Raw genomic sequence first — 27887 nt, forward strand, 5'->3', positions numbered from 1 at the left:
TTGGAGCTACAAAGGTCTGGTCACCATTCACTTGCATTGTATGGACCTACAGAGATGAGATATTCTTCTAAAAATCTTAATTTGTGTTCTGCTGACGAAAGAAAGTCACATACATCTGGGATGTATGGGATGTGGGAGTAAATGATAAGAGAATTTTCATTTTTGGGTGAACTGTCCCTTTAAAGCTTTCATCCAAAAATCTCCTTTTGTGTTCCACAGATTTGGATCAATTTGAGAGTGGGTAAATGGTGACAGAATGTTCATTTTTGGCTGAATTAACCTTTTAAAAATAGACTTATGACAGAGGGAGGTGGATTATATAGCAGAATAAAAAGGAGGGCTATGAACTTCCTGAGGTTCAGGAACAAACTTATCTAGGTCAGTGTGTGTATGTGTGTGTGTGTGAGTGTGTATTGTAAGAGTGTGTGTGTGAGTGTGTATTGTAAGAGTGTGTGTGTGAGAGTGTACTTCAAGTGTGTGTGTTTGTTTGTGTGTGTGTGTGAGTGAGTGTGTACTGTAAGTGTGTGTTTGTGTGTGTGTAGGTGTGTGTGTACTGTAAGTGTGTGTGTTGTGTGTGAGTGTGTATGTGTGTGAGTGTGTACTGTAAGCGTGTAAGTGTGTGAGTGATTGTGTGAGTGTGTACTGTAAGCACGCATGTAATTTTGTGTGAGAGTATGTGTGTGTGTGTACTATGTGTATGAGGTGTGTGTGTGTGTGTGTGTACTGTAAGTGTGTGTATCAGTGTGTGTGTGTGTACTGTAAGTGTGAGTGTGTGTGTCTGTTTGCGTGTGAGTGTTACAGTTTTTTCCAATCGCTATGACAGTTTTTTCAATACATTTAACAAGTTTCCTAAACTCTTAACGCACCAACACACCTAAAACACACAATTGGCAAAACGGTTAATTTCATGCTCAAAATCACACATTGTAAACTAAACTCCAAAACAAATTTTCAAAATACAATAATACACTAACACAATACACTATGTCTAACAAAACACTGCAAACATGTTTCAAAATCAAATAATTATTCAAAACACTAACACATGTTCTCTTCCAACAGGAACATTTAGTCAATCATAACACAATGACAAAAAAACACTATCATCAGCTGAAATTACAGAAACTGCATTATTTTATGTGTCAGGTCTGCCCTTATACAACAGACAGTATATTGTATCATAGATTGTGTTTTCCAGTTTCTTTTGATGCCTCTCTACATTTTTGTTTTGTTGGGTTTAGTAAATGCATTTTACTTTCTTTTGCTGCAGAAATTCAACACAAAAAATGAATGACCATCTCAGAGTAGCTTTATAGAATGTACAGTTTCTGAAAAAAAAAAGACAGAGACAGAATTGCTGCAGTAAAGACTTTATTTGCAAAAGGACATTGCTGCAAGATATACAAACAGAAAAAGCACTGGAATAATAATTAAAAAAAACAAAGTAATCTTCTAATCTTCCCGGTCTTCTGCATTTGGCCACATGTTCTCATCCACATCACACCTGATATCTTCTCTGGCAAGGCATCGTGGGAAGAATCTTTTGGCATGCCTTATCCACCCCTGGCAGTGTTCAGCTGTGATGTCTTGGCATGCAGCATCCATTGCATCCAGGAGGGACATTTGGTCATGTGGACGATGGTCAAAAACCTTCCATCTCCAGGCTGAGAAAAACTCCTCAATGGGATTGAGGAAAGGGGAGTAAGGGGCAAGGAAATGGGACATCATCCTTGGATGGGCGCCAAACCAGGCTGTGACTGCACGGGAATGGTGGAATGCCACATTGTCCCATATGATCACATATATTGGCAAGTGGTCTCCCACCTGTCCCCTTTCTACCTCTGGCACCAGTCTTTCGTGCAGGTCTTCTAAAAACAGGAGAAGGCAGTCTGTGTTGTAGGGGCCAATCTCACATTTATGCAGGAGTGCACCGTTGTTGGAGATTGCGCAGCACATGGTAATGTTGGCTCCTCTCTGGCCCGGTAACTGTGGCCCTTTGCCAATTATGTTTCTCCCACGGCGACGCTTTTTGCTAAGTTGAAGCCAGCCTCGTCAACATAAATAATTTCATGTGGGACTTGATTGGCCTCCAACTCCATGAGTCTCTGAAAGTAATTAGACACAGTGTATGTAAATGCTTTACTGTATATCTACTGTATGTCCTAATGTACTCCAGGTTTATAGAGTAGTTTACTGCAAAACACACTGTGTATAGTACAGTAATGACTGTATTGCATAACCTTACCTGGACGTATTGGTGACGGAGTTCTTTGATGCGCTCACTGTTCCTTTCAAAAGGAACTTTGTATAGTTGTTTCATTCGAACTCTGTGTTTAGCTAGAGTCCGAGAAATGGATGTTATGCTGATTGCTGCAACGTTCCCAAAGACAAGGTTGTCCTCTACAACTCTGGACTGAATGTCCTTCAGTTTTATTTCATTGTCAGCAATCACCATGTTGACAATAGCAAGTTCCTGTTCTTCATTCAGGAGCTTTCCTCTGCCCCCTGAGGGAGGCAGACGTTGAATCCTTAGAGGGACAAAATACAGTTACATTTTAGAGACCGGAGGCATACAGTCACTCTAATAAATGGTAAAATTATTTATACTTTGCTGTAGGAGAAGCAATATCCTACCTGTTGGTTTCTCTGAAAATACGGACAATGGATGCCACTGTGTCCCGGCTGAGATTTGGCTGTACTCCTTCACCAGCTACTCTGTATGATAGCCCGTGGTTTATGACATGGTCAATGATAGTAGCTCTTATTTGATCAGTTACCCTAGCTCTGGTCCTTCTTTGAGCGCCACCATGCATTCTAACTCCTCTACGTTGCCCCACTCCTCTCCCTTGCCCTTGCCCCACTCCTCTCCCTCTACCTTGCCCCACTCCTCTCCCTTGCCCTTGCCCCACTCCTCTCCCTTGTCCTGGTACTCGTCTTCCTCTCCCTCGTGCAGGCATTTTTTTCTTTCTTTCTTTCTTTCTTTCTTTCTTTCTTTCTTTCTTTCTTTCTTTCTTTTTTGTGTTGCTCTATATTGTTCCTTTTCCACACAAGATCAGCCCAAAGAGTCCTCTTTTAAAACATATGATCATGCGATTGAAAGAACCTCAACACCTGAGTGTGCTTCCTAGATGGGAATCAGCTGTGATTTATATATTTGCATAACTTCATTAAGCTGTTTCTCATTAGCAATGGAATAAGATACAGGGAATATATTTGTGTTTCAATTCACAATATGAACAGCTGTTCACTTTGACTTTAGCCTGTAAGGTTAGGTTTAGAACATGATGTTATCTGTTCTGACATACAGTGTGAAAGCATTTGTAAATTTGACTGTAAAATTACATTGTTTTGGTCTTGGTTGAGCTTGTGTGTAAAAGAAGTTCAAGCATTTTAAATTTGTGTTAATTGTATGCATTTTGTGTTAAAGCAACAACAAATGTGTTAATAGTATAGCTTATACAGACGGATGTAGTGCTAACTGTGTTAAGAGTTTAGGAAATTTGTTAAAAGTATTGAAAAATCTGTCATAGCAATCATAAAAAACTGTAATGTGTGTGTGTGTGAGTGATTGTGTGAGTGTGTACTGTAAGCGTTTGAGTTTGTGAGTGTGTAAGTGTGTGTGTAATGTAAGAGTGTGTGTGTGTGAGATTATGTGTGTGTGTGTGAGATTATGTGTGTGTGAGTGTGTGTGTTTGCATGCGAGTGTGTATGTGTGTGTGAGTGTGTACTGTAAGCGGGCGCTCGTGTGTGTGAGTGATTGTGTGAGTGTGTACTGTAAGCGCGTGTGTGTGTGAGTGTGTAAGTGTGTGCGTACTGTAAATGTGTGTGTGAGTGTGTGTGTGTGTGTGTGTGTGTGTACTGTAAGTGTGTGTGTGAGTGTGTATTGTAAGAGTGTGTGTGTGAGTGTGTATTGTAAGAGTGTGTGTGTGAGTGTGTATTGTAAGAGTGTGTGTGTGAGAGTGTACTTCAAGTGTGTGTGTTTGTTTGTGTGTGTGTGTGAGTGAGTGTGTACTGTAAGTGTGTGTTTGTGTGTGTAGGTGTGTGTGTACTGTAAGTGTGTGTGTTGTGTGTGAGTGTGTATGTGTGTGTGAGTGTGTACTGTAAGCGTGTAATTGTGTGAGTGTGTACTGTAAGCGTGTAATTGTGTGAGTGTGTACTGTAAGCACGCATGTAATTTTGTGTGAGAGTATGTGTGTGTGTGTGTGTACTATGTGTATGAGTATGTGTGTGTGTGTGTACTGTAAGTGTGTGTATCAGTGTGTGTGTGTGTGTACTGTAAGTGTGAGTGTGTGTGTCTGTTTGCGTGTGAGTGTTAATGTGTGTGTGTGTGTGTGTGTACTGTAAGCGCGTGTGTGTGTGAGTGATTGTGTGAGTGTATACTGTAAGCGTGTGAGTTTGTGAGTGTGTAAGTGTGTGTGTACTGTAAGAGTGTGTGTGTGAGATTGTGTGTGTGTGTGTGTGTGAGATTATGTGTATGTGAGTGTGTGTGTTTGATTGCGAGTGTGTATGTGTGTGTGAGTGTGTACTGTAAGCGGGCGCTCGTGTGTGTGAGTGATTGTGTGAGTGTGTACTGTAAGCGCGTGTGTGTGAGTTTGTGAGTGTGTAAGTGTGTGCGTACTGTAAATGTGTGTGTGAGTGTGTGTGTGTGTGTGAGCGTGTATTTATCACTTTGTGGGGACCAAATGTCCCCATAAGGATAGTAAAACCCGAAATGTTTGACCTTGTGGGGACATTTTGTCGGTCCCCATGAGGAAAACAGCTTATAAATCATACTAAATTATGTTTTTTGAAAATGTAAAAATGCAGAAAGTTTTCTGTGAGGGTTAGGTTTAGGGGTAGGGTTAGGTTTAGGGGATAGAATATAAAGTTTGTACAATATAAAAACCATTATGTCTATGGAAAGTCCCCATAAAACATGGAAACACAACATGTGTGTACTGTAAGTGTGTGTGTGTGTGTGTGTGTGTGAGTGAGTGTGTGTGTGTGTGTGTGTGTGTCTGTCTGTTTGCGTGTGAGTGTGTATGTGTGTGTGTGTGTGTGTGTGTGTCTGTTTGCGTGTGAGTGTGTATGTGTGTGTGTGTGCGTACTGTAAGTGTGTGTGTGAGTGTGTGTGTGTATACTGTAAGTGTGTGTATGTGTGTACTGTAAGAGTGTGTGTGTGTGTGTTTGTGAGTGTGTGTGTGTGTGAGAATATGTGTGTGTGTATGTGAGAGTGTGTGTATGTGTGTACTGTAAGTGTGTGTGCTTGTGTGTGTGTGTGTGTGTGTGAGGGTATATGTGTGTGTGTGTGTGTGTGTGTGTGTGTGTTTGAGGAGAAAGATTGTTTCCCTTCACTGTTCTCAGGGGAGTTTGTCTATTTACGTCTCCTCCTACAGCTGAATGAAATAGCAATTTTATATCCTATAACTATGTTATTATTCAGCTCTAGAAGATTTTTGTTCACTCCGTAATTAAACATGCTCTGGTGTTTTTCCAGATAGCAGTGAGTTGTGGGTCTATTGTGTTGGCATTCTTTGAAAATATTTCAGTTCAATAAGTTATATACAGTTGATATATAGTATATCAATTAATATTTCTTCTGTAATCCTCAGGAGAATGTTTCTCTAGCAGATATTCTGTGTTTGAGAGACAGCTGTCTGACTGAGCAGGAGTTGTGGGCGGTGTGTGTGGAGTGTGTGTGTTCACTACAGAGCATCGCCCGCACAGCGCTCTTTCACACCCTCTGCGTGACACCCGACACGCTGGCCTTCAACGCTCACGGCAATGTGTGCTTTATGGAACAGCTCAACGGTGAGTCACAGACTTATTGAGTCAAACAAACACTCACAATAATCGGTGTTTGCTTCATTGTGTTGAAGTATTGCTTTCATAACGTGCACATCCACTAATGGACTGTTTTGACAGATGTGAGACTGCTGTGCCTTCATAAAGCTGTGTGATCACTATCTGATGTGATTTAGAGAGTCATTTCATGTGCAGCTCATCTGTGCTCAAACTGTGCCATTGTGCAGTTAAAGAAACAGTGGAATCCGAAAATCAACCAGTCGCTTCATCATCTAATCTTATGTTACATTGATCTAATTGGGCTTCATGCACGCTGAATGTCGTCTCAAGGGCTGCACCACATACACTATACGTGCTCTCTAAATATACCAGTGACTTCCTCTGCCGGTGTAACACCGAGGAGTTTCAGGAGGAGCAAGCCTGACCTATTTAACAGAGCCAAACTCTGCAGCGGTGTCTGGAGGAGATCGTGAAGCCTCAGTATCTCTTCACACTGTGCCCTAGTTAGACAGCAACACTGCAGTAGAACGCTTCTGTGTGCGCTCATATACTCGTTCACAGAGAACTGCACACTCTTTTACTGATGAAGCGATTACAATTAAACCACAGTCACATCTCACATGCTGTGGATTTTTGATTGTTTTACACATGTATGTTGAAAGCGGGATCATTTTGTAGGTTATTTGCTTTTGACAGGTCTTGTTTTCACACTTGGTTCGTTTAACCCTCCGTTACTGTTCGGGACATTTTGACATTTTTGACTTTTCTTTTAAAATAAAAAAATGCTTTCCTTCATCGGAGCAGTACAAGGCTTAGTGACTTTTCCTCCACTTGCCATCTGAACACACACACACACACACACACACACACACACACACATACACACTCACACTCACTCACACACACTCACAAACACAATCACACTCACACACACTCTGCCGAATGGGCCGCTAAGCAAAAATGAGCCGGCGCATTTTGCATAACAGACCACAAAACGGCGCTGCGATATGCAGAAAGGGACAGCGAACCCTAAAAATCTAATAAAAATGTGTTTTTCTTTTCTTTCGGTACACGTATTGGTCCAGTTAAAGGGGTCTGAGTTTGGTTCTTTTAAAGAGGAGTCAGGTATGAAAACCGTGGTCTGCTAGCAGGACGGGACCGGTCAAACCATTGAGTTTCCAGCTGGGTTTAGTTTGTAATTAATGGGGGAGAAATATGTTGATTGTATATAATATAATATCAATCAAATCTAGTTCTATTTCTCATGTGATTTTTCTCAGATGATCCTGAAGGCTGTTTTGTTCCTCCAGAGATTGAGAAGACTGGAAGTACATTTGAGGTGAGCAACAATCTGTGGAGGGTTTGATAATGCAAGCTTTTCCTGATAGATCAACTCGAGTGACTCCAGCCAGGTCTCCTTAGCAACCAAATTGGCCCGGTTGCTAGGGAGGGTAGAGTCACATGGGGTAACCTCCTCGTGGTGGTGATTAGTGGTTCTCTCAATGGGGCGTGTGGTGAGTTGTGTGTGGATCGTGGAGAGCAGCATGAGCCTCCACATGCTGTGAGTCTCCGCGGTGTCATGCACAACGAGTCATGTGATCAGATGCGCGGACTGACGGTCTCAGAAGCGGAGGCAACTGAGACTTGTCCTCCACCAACCGGATTGAGGCGAGTAACCACACCACCTTAAATGATGTACAGTCACATTAGATGAAGACAGTCATGTCAGTAACCCATTAAAAGTTGTTACATTGAGCGGGTCGCTCATCATGTTTTGTGAAGTTCTCATTTGGTTTGTTGCATGTTAGCGTAAGGTACAGACTATACACACAAGTCTCGCCTGGTTTGTTTTAAGGTTATTAAAAGCAAATCTGTTTTGATCAATAAACGTATCCATCTCTCTCTCTCTCAGGGTCACATGTTCTCGTTAGGCTCCACCCTCTCGGCGGCACTGGATTATGTCACTGATGTTGAGCTGCAGGTGGAGTTGAGTTCAGAGAGCAGATGTTTACTGAAGCGGATGCAGAGCGAGAAACCGGCCGATAGACCCCAACTGCAGGTTCGTTATTTTTCAGGAGTTGTAGACTGACATTGTAAATTCAGACTACACTGCAGGGATCATATCAGCAACATTTACATTAAAAACATTTATATTAACCATACTGTAAAGGGATTAATGGTAAAGGAGGAGGCGAGAACTGCACTGCAGTCTCCTGTCGGCCTTTATCCCACTCTGAGGCTTGATTAGCCTGATAAGGGACCGGGTGTGTGGAGTCACGACCCGACCCCGCCCTCCGCCCTGCCACATTCCTCCCTCGTTCTCTCAGGCTAGGGAGCCCCCGGCATGATGTACATCTGGCGAGGAGCGTGCCTTCTGCATCATCTGCCGGCTGGTCATCCCCGTCTACCTGCAGTTAATCAGTTACCATTGGTGGACAAAAGTTTGGAATAATGTTCAGATTTTGCTCTTATGGAAAGAAATTGGTACTTTTATCCACCAAATTGGCATTCAATTGATCACAATATATAATCAGGACATTAACAACGTGATAAATTACCATTTTAATTTGAAAAACATATTCAGAACTTCTTCAACTACTTCTCATCATAAAATCCTCCATGTGCAGCAATGCCAGCTGTGCACATTCTTGGTATTCTAGCGGTCAGTTTGTCCAGATACTCAGGTGACCTTTCACCCCACACTTACTGTAGCACTTGACCTTTCACCCCACACTTCCTGTAGCATTTGCCATAGATGTGTCTGTCTTGTCGGGCACTTCTCACACATCTTACAGTCTAGCTGATCCCACAAAAGCTCAATGGGGTTAAGATCCGTAACACTCTTTTCCAATTATCTGTTGTCCAATGTCTGTGTTTCTTTGCCCACTCGAACCTTTTCTTTTTGTTTTTCTGTTTCAAAAGTGTTTTTTTCTTTGCGATTCTTCCCATAAGTCCTCCTGAGTCTTCTCTTTACTGTTGTACATGAAACTGGTGTTGAGCGGGTAGAATTCAATGAAGCTGTCAGCGGAGGACATGTGAGCCTCCCGTGTCGGAGACACTGGTTCGAGTCCTGCATGGAGCGGGTAGAACAGAAGCATCACATATACGACTCCGGTGGTATAACCCATGTCTTCAGAAGCGACCCAATCGGTTTTGGTTGAAAACAGACTAAAATATAACTACCTTTGCCACTGCGGTCTCTAGAGACGATCATGTTTTCAAGCTCGATGACACATCCTATTGCTTCATGCATACAGAGCGTTAGATGGTACTATAGGAAGTGTAATCCATCTTGAAATCACGATCGCCAAGGAGACTGCTGTCAAGATTTATAGTGCAAAAGGAGTTACATTTTGGTCTGTTTCTAACTCAAAACCGATCGGATCGCTTCAGAAGACATGGATTAAACCACTGGAGTCTTATGGGTTACTTTTATGCTGCTTTATGTTCTTTTTGGTTTGACGGTTGCGACGTCACAAAAAATAATTAATATTAATTAGGCTAATTATGCACAGATAATTTCAAATAATCTTACCATTTGGATAAATAGTCAGTCTTGATGAGTGATTCTTGATTTGCCCTAATTCAACTTTTAATTTTAATAAACAGACATTGCATTTGCACATCAGTGGAGGTATACCATGAGAGGAGGCACATATGTTTCCATTTTGCTTTGCAAATTAACTGGAAAGGAGCGCAAGCGAGAAGAGGGCACGTCTGTGTGCACGAGAGAACATCGCTGCCCGCTGTCGCTCAACGTTGATGATAAAATTCGCAACGAACGAGCAATCAAACTCCAGTGCTGATCACCATGTAATTGGCCCAGACAAAAGCTAATAGGGACACGTCCCACCCGTAAATGATGCCTACGGTTAAAATACTTTCTTAGTTTAATATTCAAAGTCAACTATCTTTCTTTGTATAATTGATATGTCTGAATAATAATCATTTATTTTCTTTCTCCCACAGGATATTCTCTCTCACGCGGAGGCTGTCCTCGATAATGTCTCGCCTACAGCCGTCTGCCGAAAACTCTCTGCCATTGGCCGAAGAGTTCTCTCTATTGAATCTTTTCAAGGTATGATTAGACCACTCGATTGATGTATAATACTGTCTTGAGTGACATTTGGTCTGGCCTAGTTAAAGATGCACGCTACCAGTTTGAAGGCCAAAGTATACTTCGGTTATCCGTGCTACTGATCGCTCCGTGCCAATTTCGTCATCATCACAGTCTGCGTGGACCGTCCTCAGGCGGCCCAGACATGCGGAGAGTCCTCGTCTGTGGCGTCACATTTTCCTGGTTATTATTGGCATATATGTGTTGTGGCAGGGCGGAGGGCGGGGCTGGGTCGTGATTCTACACACCCGGTCCCTTATAAGGCTAATCAAGCCTCCGAGAGGGATAAAGGCCGACTGCGGAGGATTGTGCAGGAGAGAGAGCTCGTTTACGGACATGTCCGTCGTGTGTGTGTGTTTGTCTTATTTATGTCGTCAAGCCGGTTCTCGCCTCCTCATTTCCATTGAGCGTTACACTTGGTGCCGAAACGATCTCTCTCTCTCTCTCACTCATTCGCACAATCCTCCGCAGTCGGCCTTTATTCCTCTCGGAGGCTTGATTAGCCTGATAAGGGACCGGGTGTGTAGAATCACGACCCAGCCACGCCCTCCGCCCTGCCACATTCCTTCCTCGTTCTCTCAGGCAGGAGAGCGCCCGGCATGACATACCCCCCCTCTTTCCCTGGGTGAGGGCGTGCCCGAAGGGTTGATCTGCCGGCAGGTCAACCCTGTCTTCCTGGATGAAGGAGGGGACAAGGGGAGGGAAACAGAAATAATAAAAATGGGGGGTACTTCCTGTAACAGTGTAGTACCTCCCAAAAAAACACTGTATAATTTAAACGAGAGGGAAAAGGCCAACGCGGAGCGGCAGTGAGAGAGAGATAGAGACTAGAGAGAGATGAAAAAAAACAAACACTTACTCGCCAGTTCTCCGATACACCGTAGCTTGTTCCTCGGCCACTCCTCCACCCTCTTAACGGACGACAGCCGCGCCTCTCCGGGCGGATCGGAGGCAGACCTACAACCCCTGGTAGACGGAACGCCCCGCCGCATTCTTGGGAACAGAAGTGTCTCCCCAGCCCCTGGCAGCTCTCTCTCGCACAATCCTCCGCAGTCGGCCTTTATACCTCTCGGAGGCTTGATTAGCCTGATAATCACAACCCAGCCCCGGCCCCACCCTCCGCCCTGCCACATATGTATAAATAGATCTATTGTACTATCAGCCGATTAATCAGTTATCAGATGTCTTTCTTCTGCTTTCCATATTGCTTATAAACAGACATTTTGGCTCTTAAATGTTTCATATATTTACTCTGTTACCCTTTGACCATTATCATTTTCTATCTTGGTTCGAAGCTGATCTAGAATGAGCTACTTTGGATTAAAACATCTGCTAAGCAACCACTTAGTATCCTATATATTTATATATCTTTCTAATCATTTACAGATGGATGGGAGAAATCTAATCAACCGTTTCTGGAATACAAAACCTCAAGATCGAACTCTGTGGAGAACCACACAAGCGATCGCATCATGATGAGAAACCTCTCCTCTGATTCATATGATGGAGAGGAGCTGCTGTTGAAGCGCAGAGGTCTGGTCTGCAATGGTTCCTCGTGGTCCGGAGGTTCAGCCAGTCTCAGAGAAGATGAACCTTTCCCAGACAGCAGGTCTCAGAATAGTTCTCCAGTGCACAGGAGGAACCAGGGGAAGAGGCCCGGGAGTTCAAGGAGAGCCTTGAACCGCTCTTGCTCCGTCCCGGATTCAAACAACCCTCCGGCGTTCAGTACTCCAGCGCACACGCCCATCAGCATGCTGGTGGCGGATCTATCTGACATCATTGAGGAGGAAAGCGTGGTGTCCGGCTGGAATCGGAGGCTGCATCGGGTCAAACCGAAGCAGATGATGGGGGACACAGCTTTAGAATCAGGAGAGGAGGAATCAGGTGTCCCGTCTGCAGATGTGACGGTCTGCACACCTGAATCTGGTGTGCATGAGACTGATCAGAGCGATGATATAGATGTTCAAACCTCATCGCTTGTAAATGACAAGGACACTTGTGCAGACTCTGACCTGTGCAGTTCAAACCATGTAAACAAAAGTATGTTGTGTCTCGATAAGGACTCTCAGAGTGAGGCAAGTATTGTATGTACAGTGACCATAAAAGGTTTTTGGGATATACTGCAGTGACGTTAAAAATATTTTGCATTTTAAGTGGCTTAAGTCAGGTGGTGTTGGGCTTCAGGGGCTTAAACCCTGGTGTATTATCCCAAGCCCTTGATCTGATCTGTAATGAATAGCAATGGCCACTGGCCGTGGTTAATTATCGCTTGCGCATTCATTCAGTTCAATGCAGGAACAATCATCAGCTGGGTTTTAAAGCCCTCGCATATATACCCAGCTGTTGAACACTACCTGATTCGGCCAGTAGGTGCGACTGTTGTCACTCGGCATGTACATTGTAAAGGAGCACTGTTCTTGACAATTATAAAGGACTAGATATTAGAAATATTTTATCTAGGTCGTGAGTTTGAATTCAGGGCGTGCTGAGTGACTCCAGTCAGGCTTCCATAGCAACCAAATTGGCCCTCTTGCTAGGGAGGGTAGAGTCACATGGGGTAACCTCCTTGTGGTCGCTATAATGTGGTTCTCTCTCTCGGTGGGACGCGTGGTGAGTTGTGCGTGGATGCCACGGAGAATAGCGTGAAGCCTCCATAGCTGTGCTATGTCTCCGCGGTAACACTCTGAACAAGTCATGTGATAAGATCCGCGGATTGGCGGTCTCAGACGCGGAGGAAACTGAGATTCGTCCTCCAGCACCCGGATTGAGGCGAGTCACTACGCCACCACAAGGACTTGGAGCGCATTGGGAATTGGGCATTCCACATTGTGGAGAAAAATAAGAAAAATTAAAATCAACCATGTTGACCAAATTAAATGCTTGTAGTCTTGTAGTACATTGTTTGGCATCTTAAACATTATAATTGTGGGGGCAGCTTTGGCTCAGGTGGTAGAGTGGGTTGGCGACTTATCGCAGGGTTGGCAGTTCGATTCCTGGCCCACATGACTCCACATGCCGAAGTGTCATTGGGCAAGACTCTGAACCCCTAGTTGCTCCCAATGGCAGGCTAGCACCTTGCATGGCAGCTTTGCCGTCATTGGTGTGTGAATGAGTTCACAGTGTAAAGGGCTTTGGTAACAGCTAAGGTTAAAAAAAGCACTATATAAGTGCAGACCATTCACATTTTCAGATGTCAAGACATGCAGAAAAACCCTAGCAATTGGACTCCACTGTATCTGCTAGCTTCACGAATGCATCCCTCACTGTTGTTTATGTGCCAGCTGTCATGCAGTGTATCTTTACGAGGTGTAATGTGTTATTTCTTTCTCAGTGGATGTCTTTGCGTGAGCTGCTCTCACAGTGTGCTCGTCCTTTCTCTGTGAAAGAGCTTTGGGCTTTATGCTACACGTGTCTCTCCACGCTGCAGACGTACATCGACTTACCAGGTGTGTCCTTTACGTCATAAATACAAGTGAAGCCACAGATTCTCTGCTTTGTCTTTGAAAAAGAAAAGTGTATTATTTATTCTTCAGTAACAAAAATCAGCATTAACTACAGTTCTATCAGGAAGACTCGCAGACTTGATTGAAATGTAAGATGACATTGTAATGTCTCTCTTTGGCGTAAGCCCCGTCTGGCAGTTCGAGGAAGTTGTACTCGGAACCGTCATATCCTGCCGTAGATAGGAGGCAGGGGCGAGGAGCCTACCCCCATGCAGGACGGGACTCAACAGGTGGTGGTGGGGTGGAGGAGGTTGCCGTGTTAGCACACTGAAACAGCAATGTGATTGTGAGCAGACTTATAAAGCAATGGCTTACATGTGATTGGCTAGGAGTTACCCCGCTAATGGTGTGAAGAGGTACAGCTGCTAGTCTTCCCGCTAGAACTACACTGCACTTACATTGCTGGGAGAGTGTTTATTTTTGGTGCACAAATTGCACACTTCAGCTTCAAAAAAATGTGTGAACAGTTAAAGCCTCTTAATAAATCTTGATGTTGAAACAAAAATGTTTATTTCAGTTATATTTATCAATATCCATCCATGCTCTGTTTACCCCACAAACTAATGGCAACATTTAATTAGTGTTTCTTTGCTCCATGTTTGTCTGATTTGTGTGATCTACAGCATCTATATTAGAATAATAACAGCTGTGCTCTTTATGTAAAGAATACCTGTGTCTGGACTCGGTGTATGTGGGCTGTGAAGGTGAAGTGCTGTTTCTAAGACCTAAAAACACAGGTATGATCATTACAGAACACCTTAATACCATAACAACTGATAACTCTTGACAGCTGTCAAAATTATATGTAATAAAAGAAACTTATCATGTAGAATGACTCCCACTGCAACAGAAAGGCACAAATATGGGAGAATATCTCACTTAAAAATGTTGGCATAAACTGGGCCAGTAAGCGACGCCCTAGGCGGGCTGGCGGGCGTGCGTGTGTGGGAGGGCAAAGGACTACTGAATAGAAACTGAATAGAATGTTTTTCACGTATCTCACATATGGCCACATCAGTGGGTCTGGGGGTGCAAAAAATGGGATGTGCCTGATGCTAACACTTCCTCCTTCACATCCTGTGCCATGTCAGAGATGCGCCAACCCACTGTGTTGCCTATTCAAGAGAATGTCGTGATCTATGGTGTCGAAGGCAGCACTATGATCTAAAAGCACTAAAACAGAAATTCAGCCATGATCAGATGATAAGAGCAATTCATTTGTAACTCTGATAAGTGCAGTGTCTGTACAGTGATGGGGACTAAATCCTGACTGAAATTCTTTATATATACTATTTCTCTGTACAAATGAACAGTTGGGAGGACACTGTCTTTTCCAGTATTTTTGACATAAATAGGAGATTCAGTCTATAATTAGCAAATTCTCCTAGATCAAGCTGTGGTTTCTTGATAGGCAGTTTGATAACTGCCAGTTTAAAGTTTCTTGGGACATGCCCTTAGGATAATGAGGAGTTAATAATATTAAGAAGAGGCTCTGAAATGACAGGAAACACCTCTTTTAGGAGTTTATTCAGTATTGGATCTAACATACATGTTGTTGATTTTTATGTTTTGATCATTTTTTTCCTTCGTGACCTATAAAAGCAAAGAATTGAAGTTACTTGTAGGGAATAATTTTAGTCTTCTGGGTTGCTGTGGCAGACGGATGGGTAATTCCAATTAAATTTTGTAGGATTTCAATTTTATTAGTAAATAAATTCATAAAGTCATTACTATTACTACTATGTCGGAATATCTGGTACAATTGAAGCTTTATTCCAAACCAATTCAGCCACAGTACTGAATAAACAACTAGGATATTTGTGGTTATTTTCTATGAATTTGCTCAAATATGTAGACTTGGACGTTTTTAGAGCCTGTCTGTAGTTAGAGACACTATCCTTCCATGCACTGCGAAATACCTTTTAATTTTGTATTCTTCCACTTAGGCTCCATTTTCAGAGCTGCTCTATTGATAGCATAAGTGTGATCAGTGTACCATGGTGCAGGATTTTTCTCTTTAACTTTCTTTAATTGGGGGGTGACACTATCTAGAGTGCTAGAGAAGACTGTATCCATATATTTTGTGACATCATCGAGTTCTTCTAAACTTTTTGGCATAATGAGTATTTGAGACAAGTCTGGAAGATTATTAGGGAAACTATGTTTAGTAGTTAAAAGAATAATTCTACCTGAACGTTAACGTTGCATAGATTGAGTGAACTTTGCTAAGCACAGCATACAAGAGGTAATGATCTGAAATGTCATCGCTCTGTGGCTTAATTTCTATATTATCAACGTCAACTCCATATGACAAAATTAGTTCTAGCGTATGATTTTGGTGATGGGTTGGACCTGTCACATTTTGTCTAATCCCAACAGAGTTGAGAATATTGATAAATGCTTATCACAGTGTATAATTTTCATTATCTATTTGGATGTTGAAGTCACCAAAGATTAAAACTCTATCCACAGCAACCAATAGATCTGAAAGAAAATCAGCAAATTATCGAATTAATTCAGAATATGGCCTTGGTGGTCTAAATAATGTTGCAAGTACAAAAGATGACAAAATATTTTTATTTATATCTGACAATATCTCATTAAGCAGTATCAGGGCAAAATAATTAAACTTATATCCAGACCTATGAGTAACACTTAAAATATCACTGTAAATTGTAGCAACACCTCCTCCTCAACCTTTCCGATGAGGCTCATGTTTATAACAATAACTATAATTAATTAATCTGTTTTAATCCAGGTTTCAGTCAAACCGAATGAATCCAAACTATGATCTGTAATTATTTAATTTACAATTAGTAATTTGGATGAAAGCGATCTAAAGTTTATAAGATGTTTATCTTCAGGTTTCTTTGTGTTATTTTCAAAAAAAATCTATATTGCGAAATACGAGATACGTTAATGCGAACAAAATCTCATTCTTAATCATTTTATACGGGAAAAAAATTACCTGTTATTTTAAGTGGGACAGTCATATATTTTTTTAAATTGATAGAAATAATTTCCACACAATATAGGTTTATGGTTTATGGTTATGGTTTAATTATTTCACACTTTGTTAAATGATCATAGTTTTAAACATGATATATTTTCATAGTTTAATATTGAAAGTCTGGGTCTGGGATGAGGCCAAAACAATGAAATCTTTACATAAAAGACATTTGAAAAGTAACAAAAATAAATACAATTTAGTTTTAATGAGACTGTTCATTTAAATAAAAATAAAAAAAAGTGCATGAAGTTGAAGAAACTCCCATAAACGTATACATTGTTTTCAAATAGGATGATTTTCATGACTGTAAATCTATATTGAGGGTTTTGTGTTTGGTAGTTCAGGGAAGAGACTCAGTCTCCATATGATATATAGGTAATACAGTCTCTTTATGTTGTTGTTTATGTTACCTGTGTGGCGTCTCAAGGCAGCTAGTAGACGTTCGGATTAGCCAGTTTGTCTGCTTCCTGACCTGGGCCCCAGTTAGTCAAATACTATCATTATTAAGACTATGAGCCAAATTATTAGAAAGGAGAGCAGCAGCTTCCCAGGAGGGATGAGTCGGTCTCTCTTTAGCAGGTCAGATCTTCCCCAAAAATCTTCCAATTGTCTATGAATCCTATTCTATTCCTATGCCCTTGCAATCGCATAGTAATGCTAGCAAAACACTCAGAACACCTTAGCAACTGCATAGCAATGCCCTGGCAACTGCCCATAACATTCTAGCATTGTAACAGTGAGTTTTGCATGGGCAAACACTTCTCACGTTTAGCTGTTATTAATATTATTGTTCATATATCACAAATTTTCATTCCTGTTGTCCTTCACAGCTCCCTGTGATGTATTTTTCTTGGCTCCTGAATTTCAAGAGCACGGAATTGTGACTGAGAAGGTATGTCACTATGGCAACCACTTTCTACACTGTAGTTACACAGTGTTGTCCATTCATATAAATATGTTTTTACATATCTCCAGGCATGTGTGTACGGGGTCGCTGCGATCCTCTGGGCTACAGCCAAGTTTCATTTGCCTGTAAATCAGAAACTGGCCATGCCGAGAAAACTCAAGAGGCTTCTGCTAGAGATGGCCAAACGAACACCGATCGAAAGACCATCTATTGAAATGGCGAAAAAGGTGCTTGAGAATAGAGTTAGAATCTATATAACATGATCACTTTTTGTCAAATTGAATGTCCCGGTAATATTTAAACCCAAATCTAAAGAAAAAAAAACTAAAGAATTATTTTGATTATATAGAGATGGTAAGAATAAGAATTATATATATTTGGCACCAAGAAAATGAGGCCAATTTTAAGCAGCATTGAGATTGCATTGTTTCCTCTCCCCAATTGTCAATAGCCCACGATAATGCAAAAAAAAATCTCATTCTTAATCATTTTATACGGGAAAAAATGACCTATTATTTTAAGTGGGACAGTCATATATTTTTTTAAATTGATAGAAATAATTTCCACACAATATATATTAAAATGGTTTAATTATTTCACACTTTGTTTAAATGATCATAGTTTTAAACATGTAATAATTTGTTTATAATATATTTTCATAGTTTAATATTGAAAGTCTGGGTCTGGGACGAGGCTGAAACAATGAAATCTATACCTAAAAGACATTTGAAAAGTACCAAAAATAAATCCAATTTAATGAGACTATTCATTTAAATAAAAATAAAAAAAGTGCATAAATTTGAAAAAAACCCATAAACGTTTAAATTGTTTTGAAATAGGATGATTTTCAGGACTGTATTGTAATTTTTTTGAGATTGCAGTATGCAAGAAATATAGAAATATTGTGGTGAAAATTGGCTTAATTGACATGAAAATTTGATCAAAATGCAAATCTTAATCCAAAACAATTGGCTTCATTTTTTAATGCAAAATATTCATTCGTATTTCTAATTGTTTTTGGCGTGAAATTTTACCTGGACATTTCTTCATGACATTCACCTCATTGTATCTCATTAATTATTAATTATCTTCTGTTTCTTATGACCAATTATGATGCAGCCATAGAAATAGTTTTTTGCTGTTGTAGCTGGTAACATATGTCACCGCTGTGTATCCAGTGTTAATGTGGTTTATGTGCGCTGTTCAAATGTAGTGTTGCCGTGACTACCTCGCCCATCAGGATACTAATGCAGAGGCGGTGTGGACACAACTCATCACAAGAGTTCAGCAGGTAAACCTTCACATCATCTCTCCAGACACTTCATTTAGAAGATCTCTGAACATGCAAGTCTCACGATAGCGAGCATCATCCTATTATCTTTCCAGTTTTATTGCGTTCTCAATGCAGTTTACTCTCCTCTTCCCTTCTGTGTAAATTGTGTACGTTATATGTGGCATGCACTTCCTCGTCCCGCATTAAACATGCCAGTGAAATGAAACAGACCGGCCGATTTAGAGTCATTTCTATTAAATTTACACGTGTTTTAAAGGGGTCATGACATGGTTTTTTTTATTGTATTATTATGTTCCCTTAGGTGCAATTATAGTATTAATATATATTTTTTTTTAAGAAAAACTTTTAAAATCTAGTGATTTATGACCTTTTCCCACCCTGTTTCTCATCCTCTGATTCAAACAGTCTGTTTTGGGGGCGTTTTCCATTTAAGACTTCAGTGTTAACGCCCACTGTTATGATTGGCTAACGTCAGTGCCTATGTATCAATTATTGACGCCTCCAGCCAGAACAATATGCAAGTAAACTAAGTAAAAACACTGTGATTATTCATAATGAATGAAATTGCGCTTTAAAAAGTAGTTTAAAGTTTAAAATAGATTACTTACAGTTTGCGTCGTCGTTGTTCCCAGAATAGTCGGCACGGACTTATCTTTGAGCAACAGTTTTCTGGCAAAGCCAGCATCATATTGAGATTTGTTCTCAAAACAGTCATCCTTAAAATGTACAGAACAAACGCTTAAGTTAACACTGCCGTGACTGGGACGTCCGCAAAAAATAAACTGCATCCATTTTTCCCTGACGTCTGGATCTTTCGGCAGCTTATTCAGAGGTTTTGTTTGACCACAGCCAGGAACAGCACATCTGTGTGGCATCGTAATTTTCCTGTGCACAAGTAGTCTCTGTCAGAGCTCGCTGTCCATCGACTGAACACTTGTGAGGCGACGCCGATACTGAAATGAGCGTAGCTGTCTTGCGCTTAAAGCGTAGTTATCTTGTGCTGGAGGCGGTCATATGCAAACGCTGTTACGTCACTTCTAACCGACACGTCACTTCTAACCATGAATCCAGAACGAGCTGTATTTTGAGCTTGATTAAATAAATGATTCGTTTAGAATGGGGAGGACGTCTTAAAATATTAAACTTGCAGGACGTTTTAATGATACAAAGACCTCTTATATACCAAAAGATCAAGGCAAATTTGGTTTCTCATGTCATGACCCCTTTAAATATGTTTTGGAAGCTATCTCCCCTTGTCCAAACGTCCTCTGTGTCTCTATTATGTCTTAATGCATGCAGCAAGTTTCTCATTGCAAGTTCCATTTTCATTAAAGGCTTTCGTTGGGAATAGAGCAAACGAGGAAGCGTCTTCTCCTGAGTGTGCTGAAAGTCCTCCTGATCCACACTTGGGAGAAGTTAAGCGAGGTGCAATTGAATCACATACTCTCATTCTGTCAAATTGCACTTTTAACAACAAGGTTAAATAATCCTGGTGAAGATTCTTTAAACTGGAATGTTTATGGACCTTGTGTTTGTTCGGTATTATGATGCAGGTTTGTTTGCACTTGTTGTTTTTGTTTCTCTCTCAGGTTTTGTCCCATTGGCAAGTGAGGGCAGGTTTGCCCCTGTAGCCGGTCCGGTTCCTCATATTTACCCCATGTCCTCCACCATCATCAACCTGCCCGAGGCCTTCAACTCTCCTGCGACACACTTCAGCCCCATAATACTGACTCAAGAGGAGCTCCTTCATAAAAACACCCCAACTGTTGCCGAATCTGAGCGGTAGGTCTTTTCTGTTTTGTTTAATGGTCTTTTCAGACTTGGAAGTAAACACAAGCTTGAGCTTTAGTCAGGAGGGCTAACAGAAAACTACATTTGAATTATTCACTTAAATGTTACCAAAATGTCAATTATATTCACATTTTAAAGACATGATTTCAGTCAGGGGAAGCTACAGGACATTTAGTGATCTCCAGATTTTTGAATCAACGTTGTCTCTTAAGTCCACAAGAGGGTGCAAATAAATAAATACATAAATACAAGCCAAACTGCACAATGCTATATTGAATTATTGCGACGAAAATGCATAACTAAACCATTTTAAACTATATTGCATGAAATTATTAAATTATTAAATCAAATGATTTTTAGCCAGTTCACATTCTCAAATCTTAATCAAAAAAGTCAAATAAGAAAAGAAATGCTTCAATATGTAAATTTAGTGTTGCACGACATACAGATGCCATGTTACTCAAGCTTTAAATTACCAGCGGTACCGTAGTGTTTATCATTAATTACAGTTGCATGATGGGTAGTAATGCTTCCTGGTGAGTGCGTGCGATTGCACAGGTCATGTTGATAATTCTTCAAATCAGCCAATTTTCGGGGGTCTGGTTCGCTCGGCGAGTATTGACGCTGACTATCACACCTGGAGTCGTGAGTTTGAATCCAGGGTGTGCTGAGTGACTCCAGTCAGGTCTCCTTAGCAACCAAATTGGCCGGTTGCTAGGGAGGGTAGAGTCACATGGGGTAACCTCCTCTTGGTCGCTATAATGTGGTTCTCGCTCTCGGTGGGGCGTGTGGTGAGTGACTCCAGTCAGGTATCCTTAGCAACCAAATTGGCCCGGTTGCTAGGGAGGGTAGAGTCACATGGGTTAACCTCCTCATGGTCACTACAATGTGGTTCTCGCTCTCGGTGGGGCGTGTGGTGAGTTGTGGGTGGATGCTGCAGAGAATAGCGTGAAGCCTCCACACGCGCTACGTCTCCACGGTAACACGTTCAACAAGTCACGTGATAAGATGCGCGGATTGACGTCTCAGACGCGGAGGGAACTGAGATTCGTCCTCCGCCACCCGGATTGAGGCGAGTCACTACGCGACCACGAGCACATTGGGAATTGGGCGTTACAAATTGGGGAGAAGAGGGGAGGGGGAAACAATTGGCCAGTTTTCAGATATCCATTGATATGTATCTGAGACTTTTTCCCTATAATTGAAACCCATTTCTATTTTTTTTGTCCTTGTTATTTATTTCGTAGGATTGCCAGTGGACACACTCTTGAGGACGTCACATCTGAAACTATTCGGATAGAGACAGAACAACAGGAAGAGAGAGACTTTAGGGATGATTTGTCTGGTTTAGACCGCTATTCTTCATCATCCAATAGCAAGACTCTTGTTAATTCCTCTCCGCCTCCAATCACTCCCCCAACGAAAAATCAGGAAATCGACACCCATCCAGATTTCCCCACCTTATCACATGCTAATGAGATTTGTAACAACTTCCTGTTACAGCAGGACCCTCAGACAGGCCATCTCACCCTACTTCCTGTACAGATTGCCGTGCTTCAGCCAATCACGGGCCTGGATCTCTTAAAAACAGAACTACCAAACAAGAAACTAATCAAACTACCATCTTCTGGAAGATCAGATGACAATATTAATTATCAGAGAGGGAACGCAGGAGAATCACGTCCTGTTACCTGTATAGATGACTCTGCAATGTCACCTGAGCCCATGACCTCTGAGAAGGGAAGCAAAAGGGCAAATATGAGAGTTCAACTTGCACCTCATTCTGCGAAAGACACCCTGACCCTGTCTTCAACATGCAATAGATTTCCCTGTCTGCAACAGGTCATCGATCTAGTCAATGAGGAGTTTGACTTTGATGGCTACCTGGACAATGGCGTTGAAGATCTGGCAATGGGTAACTGTTTTTGTTTAGGTTTTTATTTATTTCTTTCTTTCTCGTTTAGTCCTTTTTAAATAGAAAATGAAACGGTCAGCAGGAAATGAGTTTGTATCTGATTTTATTTATCAGTGTTAAAACCAATAATGAAAAAAAAAACTTTTTTAAAAAGAAAAATGTAATGGACGCCAAAGTTTACGTACTGGGTATTTCATTTTTTTGTTTATTTTTTGTTTCATTTAGTTTTGTTTATTATTTATTTAACTTTTTTGTTTAAATTTTTTGTTTCTTTTTGTTTAATTTCGTTTTGTTTATTATTTATTAAATTTGTATTTTATTTTGTGTCGCTTCATTTTTTTAAAATTTAGTTTTGTTTCTTTTTTTGTTTAATTTGTTATGTTTGTTGTTTCCTTTTATGTTTTGTTACTTTTTTTGGTGGGGGGGTTCTTTTATTTTGCTTGTATTTAAAAATGTTGGTATCATTTTTTAGTTTTGTTTGTATTGGTTTTGTTTTGTTTTTTGTTTTTAAATTGTTTTGCTTCATTTTTAGTTTTATGTAGTTTTGTTTCATTTTTTTGTTCATTTTATTTATTTATTTTCGTTTTTGTTTATTTTGTTAAGTTTTTATTATGGGGGGGTCATTTTATTTAGTTTTCTTGTATTTTTTTTATTTTTTGGTATAATTTTTTATTTGTTTGTTTTCTATTGGTTTAGTTTGTTTCATGTTTGTTTATTGTTTATTTTAATTTATTCATTGTTGTTTGTTTCATGTTTTGTTGTATATTTACATTTTTTGGTATTATTTTTTATTTTCTATTGGTTTAGTTTGGTTGTTTAATTTTTTGTTTTATGATTTGTTTAGTTTGTTTTGTTTATTATTTATTTGTATTTATTAGTTTTTAGTTTTGTTTTGTTTGGTTGTTTAGTTTTTTTGTTTCATTTTCTGTTTTGTTTTGTTTGGTTGTTTAGTTTTTTTGTTTCATGTTATGTTTAGTTTGTTTTGTTTAGTTTATTATTTATTTTTATCTATTAGTTTTATTTTGTTTGGTTGTTTAGTTTTTTGTTTCATGTTTTGTTTAGTTTATTATTTATTTTTATTTATTCGTTTTTAGTTTTGTTTAGTTTGGTTGTTTTCGTTTTTTGTTTCATGTTTTGTTTAGTTTGTTTTGTTTAGTTTATAATTTATTTTTATTTATTCGTTTTTAGTTTTGTTTAGTTTGGTTGTTTTCGTTTTTTGTTTCATGTTTTGTTTAGTTTGTTTTGTTTAGTTTATTATTTATTTTTATTTATTCGTTTTTAGTTTTGTTTAGTTTGGTTGTTTTCGTTTTTGTTTAGTTTGTTTTGTTTAGTTTATTATTTATTGTTTTGTTTGGTTGTTTAGTTTTTTGTTTCATGTTTTGTTTCATTTATTATTTATTTTTATTTATTAGTTTTTAGTTTTGTTTTGTTTGGTTGTTTAGTTTTTTGTTTCATGTTTTGTTTAGTTTGTTTTGTTTAGTTTATTATAATTTTTTATGTATTAGTTTTTAGTTTTGTTTTGTTTGGTTGTTTAGTTTTTTGTTTCATGTTTTGTTTCATTTATTATTTATTTTTATTTATTAGTTTTTAGTTTTGTTTAGTTTGGTTGTTTTCGTTTTTTTGTTTCATGTTTTGTTTAGTTTGTTTTGTTTAGTTTATTATTTATTTTTATGTATTAGTTTTTAGTTTTGTTTTGTTTGGTTGTTTTCATTTTTTGTTTCATGTTTTGTTTAGTTCTGTTTCATTTGGACTCACTGAAATGTTAGAAATACGTTTGAAGGGGACATTTTTAACTGTTCTTGTTGAGCCGTGTTTGAAGGTATTGTAAATAAACAGATATATGCAGCTGTGATTGCACATCAGTTGAATTCTATATTAACTATATATTCATCATTCCCAATGATTACATGAACATGAGGACTATTTTAAAAAAAACATGAAGTCTATGTAAGAGGGGGCAACATATGTTCTCGTTTACCTTTTAAAACTGTCTCTTGAACATGCCTTTATGTTGCACTGATGGTTTGTTTGTTTCCAGGAGAATACATCTTCACATTAAAGGACCTCCAGTTTGAGACTTTCTGTCGAGCAATAACAGAGAAGTTCAGTGATCTGTACTGGAAGCAGAAGCTGCTGTGTGATCTACACTGTCATATTAACCAGCGTTCATGTCATCTGTGAGTATCAGAAATGAGTAACTATAAACCCTGACATGTCAAAGTTCACATTTAATACCAAGGGTTCGGGGTTTTGTTCAAATCACAAATTCTAAATATGATCAATAGTAATGCTTGACTTTGTAAACACCACTAATTGATTGTAAACCAAGACACAACTTTCAGTAAGGTTTGTTTTGGGTTTTTTTCTGAAGGCTTATAATGGACAATATCTTGTGGCTTTAATTACAATTTTAGTCACATGAGCCCATCACAATACACCCTCAAGACTCACACACTTCCACTCCACATATTGTCATTTTCCTCCTTGTGGTTGGGCATTTTACATGCAGAAAGGTCCCTATGGAAACAGATCCGGCTCAAGTGGACGTTCCAGAGTGCTTGAGGAAACACTTATGTCGTCTCTGCTTGAAGGAGCCGCCATGTTCATAATCCACGTTTGTCGCATTTTCCAGAAAAAAAACCCAACATCCTTAAAACAAGTCAAATGTTCTCCAGAAGGAAAATTGTGGAAGATCTTACACACTTGGAAGTCGTAGCAGCTTACACAATTTTGTTTCTTAAGTTAATGTAACTTGATTTAAGGATGTTTAGACATTTTTACTGAAAAACAAGAGACAAAAAGATTTTTGCAGTGTATGTGTGTCCTCAAGGGTAGGGACACCAATAACACTCATTTCTGAACTTTCTCATCTGCGTCGTCACATGAAAGCAGAGAGATACGAGGCGCTGTTGTTTATAGACACAATCGGCTCTTTCTCCTGGCCGGATCACATGCTGTCAGTGTCAGAGCCGACGCTGTGAGGGAAACGGAGCATGTGAAATGTGTCTGAAGGGAACGAGTTCTTGCTGCATGAGGGGAAGCGTCTGAAGGATTAAAACAGCGACGCAGGGATTACGACAGGTGGAGACTGCAGGTGCTGGAGGTTTCGCCGTGACACTGAACTTCAGCTGGTCTGGAATCAGGCTCAGATCAAAGGAAGCACTGATTCAGAACTCACTGGGGTGTTTTTGAAGCATAGAGGAACTGTTTTGCCATTTTATGGTAGGTAGATTCGAGGTAGTTTTACTGGTGTAGTAGTTTGTGTACATTGTCTGCTGGTTTGTTCATTGCAACAACTAACCAATTTCAGTATTTTTGTCTTGCATTTCAAGAAAAATATCTACAAGAAAAAATATGCTTATTAAGCCTTTATAAGATATTATACAAAATAAACGTTCTTTTCTTACCCTACTGACGAATAGCTTTTTTGTTTTATAAGCATTGACACTAAAACATTTTGTTAGATTTCTGTGATAACCAGACAAAATATCTATCTGCTTTCAAGTAAATGTATCTGTTTTAAGAATGTTTACCTATTTCTAATGGAAAAGAAGATGAAAAGCTGTAAGAATTTTTTTTTCTTTTTTCAGTGTTTGTGCATCGTGTCTACACTGTAATAAATACAAATAAAAAATCAGTTATTTCGTCTTTTCTGCAAAAAATATCTAAACGTCCTTAAAACATAAAATATAATATAATGTAATATATGCATATTCATAAATATTCAATAAAAAGAATATAATATATAATACATATTCAGTAAATATCATATAAAATGCATATTCAATAAATATGTATTAAATATAATATAATATAAACTATGTATTCAATAAATATGTATTAAATATAATATAATATAAACTTTGTATTCAATAAATATGTATTAATTATAATATAAAATGCATATTAATAAATATTTATTAAATATAATATAATATAAAATATGTATTCAATAAATATGTATTAAATATAATATAAAATGCATATTAATAAATATTTATTAAATATAATATAATATAAAATGTGTATTCAATAAATATGTATTAAATATAATATAATATAAAGTACGTATTCAATAAATATGTATTTAATATAATATAAAATGCATATTAATAAATATGTATTAAATATAATATAAAATGCATATTAATAAATATTTATTAAATATAATATAATATAAACTATGTATTCAATAAATATGTATTAAATATAATATAAAATGCATATTAATAAATATGTATTAAATATAATATAATATAAACTATGTATTCAATAAATATGTATTAAATATAATATAAAATGCATATTAATAAATATTTATTAAATATAATATAAAATATGTATTCAATAAATATGTATTAAATATAATATAAAATGCATATTAATAAATATTTATTAAATATAATATAAAATGCATATTAATAAATATTTATTAAATATAATATAAAATATGTATTCAATAAATATGTATTAAATATAATATAAAATGCATATTAATAAATATTTATTAAATATAATATAAAATGCATATTAATAAATATTTATTAAATATAATATAATATAAAATATGTATTCAATAAATATGTATTAAATATAATATAAAATGCATATTAATACATATTTATTAAATATAATATAATATAAAATGCATATTAATACATATTTATTAAATATAATATCATATAAAATATGTATTCAATAAATATGTATTTAATATAATATAAAATGCATATTCAGAAATATTTATTAAATATAATATCATATAAAATGCATATTAATAAATATAATATAAATCTAATATAATAAAAAATGCATATTCATACATATTTAATACATATACAGTATAAAATACATAGTCAATAAATATTCAATAAATATAATATAAAATAAAATGCATATTCATAAATATTCAGTAATCTAATATAAAAAATGCATATGAATAAATATTTAATAAATATAATATATGAAATGTTTATTCATAAATATTCAATACATATATTATAATATCAAATGCAAATTCAATAAACATAATAAAATATAAAATCAATAAATATTCAATATAATATAGTATAATAGTCCTTAAATCCATATATAATATGTTTTTTTTTTAAGCATGAAGCTTACTAAATGATGTTATATTTATGCTTAAACAAGAAACATTCAAGATGAATACTGTACAGTACACTGACCATTTATATTCGGCAGTGTGTTCATTTGTTTGTGCTTGGAATGCACTGTGCTGTTTTTGTCCACTGATTGGATTTGCTTAGTTGTTTTGAGCGGTTTAATGTTCTGTTTCACAGATCTTTTGTTGTTACCATGTCTCTCTCTCTCTGTCTGTCTCTCTGTCAGAGTCTCTGATGAACAGCTCTCCTCAGAGCCAGTGAAAAGGGCACCAGTATCACTGCAGCGTGCCAGCCGGAGTTATTCCAGTCCGGAAAATGGTCATCTCGACCACAAAACAAACCTCTGCTCCTCTCAGCCTTTAGATCGACCAACGGCAGATGCAAACAAGCAGAGCGAGATAAATAAAGAACTGATCAAATTGGACATATTCAATAACGGA

The 27887-nt window shown here is 38.2% G+C and overlaps 1 protein-coding gene across 1 annotated transcript in view; it reads left to right on the forward strand.

Moving 5' to 3' along the window:
* LOC127617619 (kinase non-catalytic C-lobe domain-containing protein 1) overlaps positions 1 to 27887 on the forward strand; it is a 57627-nt gene that overhangs the window by 1248 nt on the left and 28492 nt on the right. The window contains exons 2-16 of the mRNA XM_052089614.1: positions 5592 to 5790; positions 7065 to 7123; positions 7697 to 7843; positions 9754 to 9862; positions 11288 to 11976; positions 13233 to 13347; positions 14070 to 14141; positions 17245 to 17306; positions 17390 to 17548; positions 18535 to 18612; positions 19950 to 20040; positions 20205 to 20397; positions 21654 to 22321; positions 24360 to 24498; positions 27674 to 27887. The exon at positions 27674 to 27887 is cut by the window's right edge and continues 112 nt beyond it. Coding sequence (XP_051945574.1) covers positions 5592 to 5790; positions 7065 to 7123; positions 7697 to 7843; positions 9754 to 9862; positions 11288 to 11976; positions 13233 to 13347; positions 14070 to 14141; positions 17245 to 17306; positions 17390 to 17548; positions 18535 to 18612; positions 19950 to 20040; positions 20205 to 20397; positions 21654 to 22321; positions 24360 to 24498; positions 27674 to 27887 — 2994 coding nt within the window. The remainder of the gene's footprint in view (positions 1 to 5591; positions 5791 to 7064; positions 7124 to 7696; positions 7844 to 9753; positions 9863 to 11287; positions 11977 to 13232; positions 13348 to 14069; positions 14142 to 17244; positions 17307 to 17389; positions 17549 to 18534; positions 18613 to 19949; positions 20041 to 20204; positions 20398 to 21653; positions 22322 to 24359; positions 24499 to 27673) is intronic.

The sequence above is a fragment of the Xyrauchen texanus genome, chromosome 24 (assembly GCF_025860055.1).
Source record: "Xyrauchen texanus isolate HMW12.3.18 chromosome 24, RBS_HiC_50CHRs, whole genome shotgun sequence".
In the NCBI taxonomy this organism is placed as follows: domain Eukaryota; kingdom Metazoa; phylum Chordata; class Actinopteri; order Cypriniformes; family Catostomidae; genus Xyrauchen; species Xyrauchen texanus.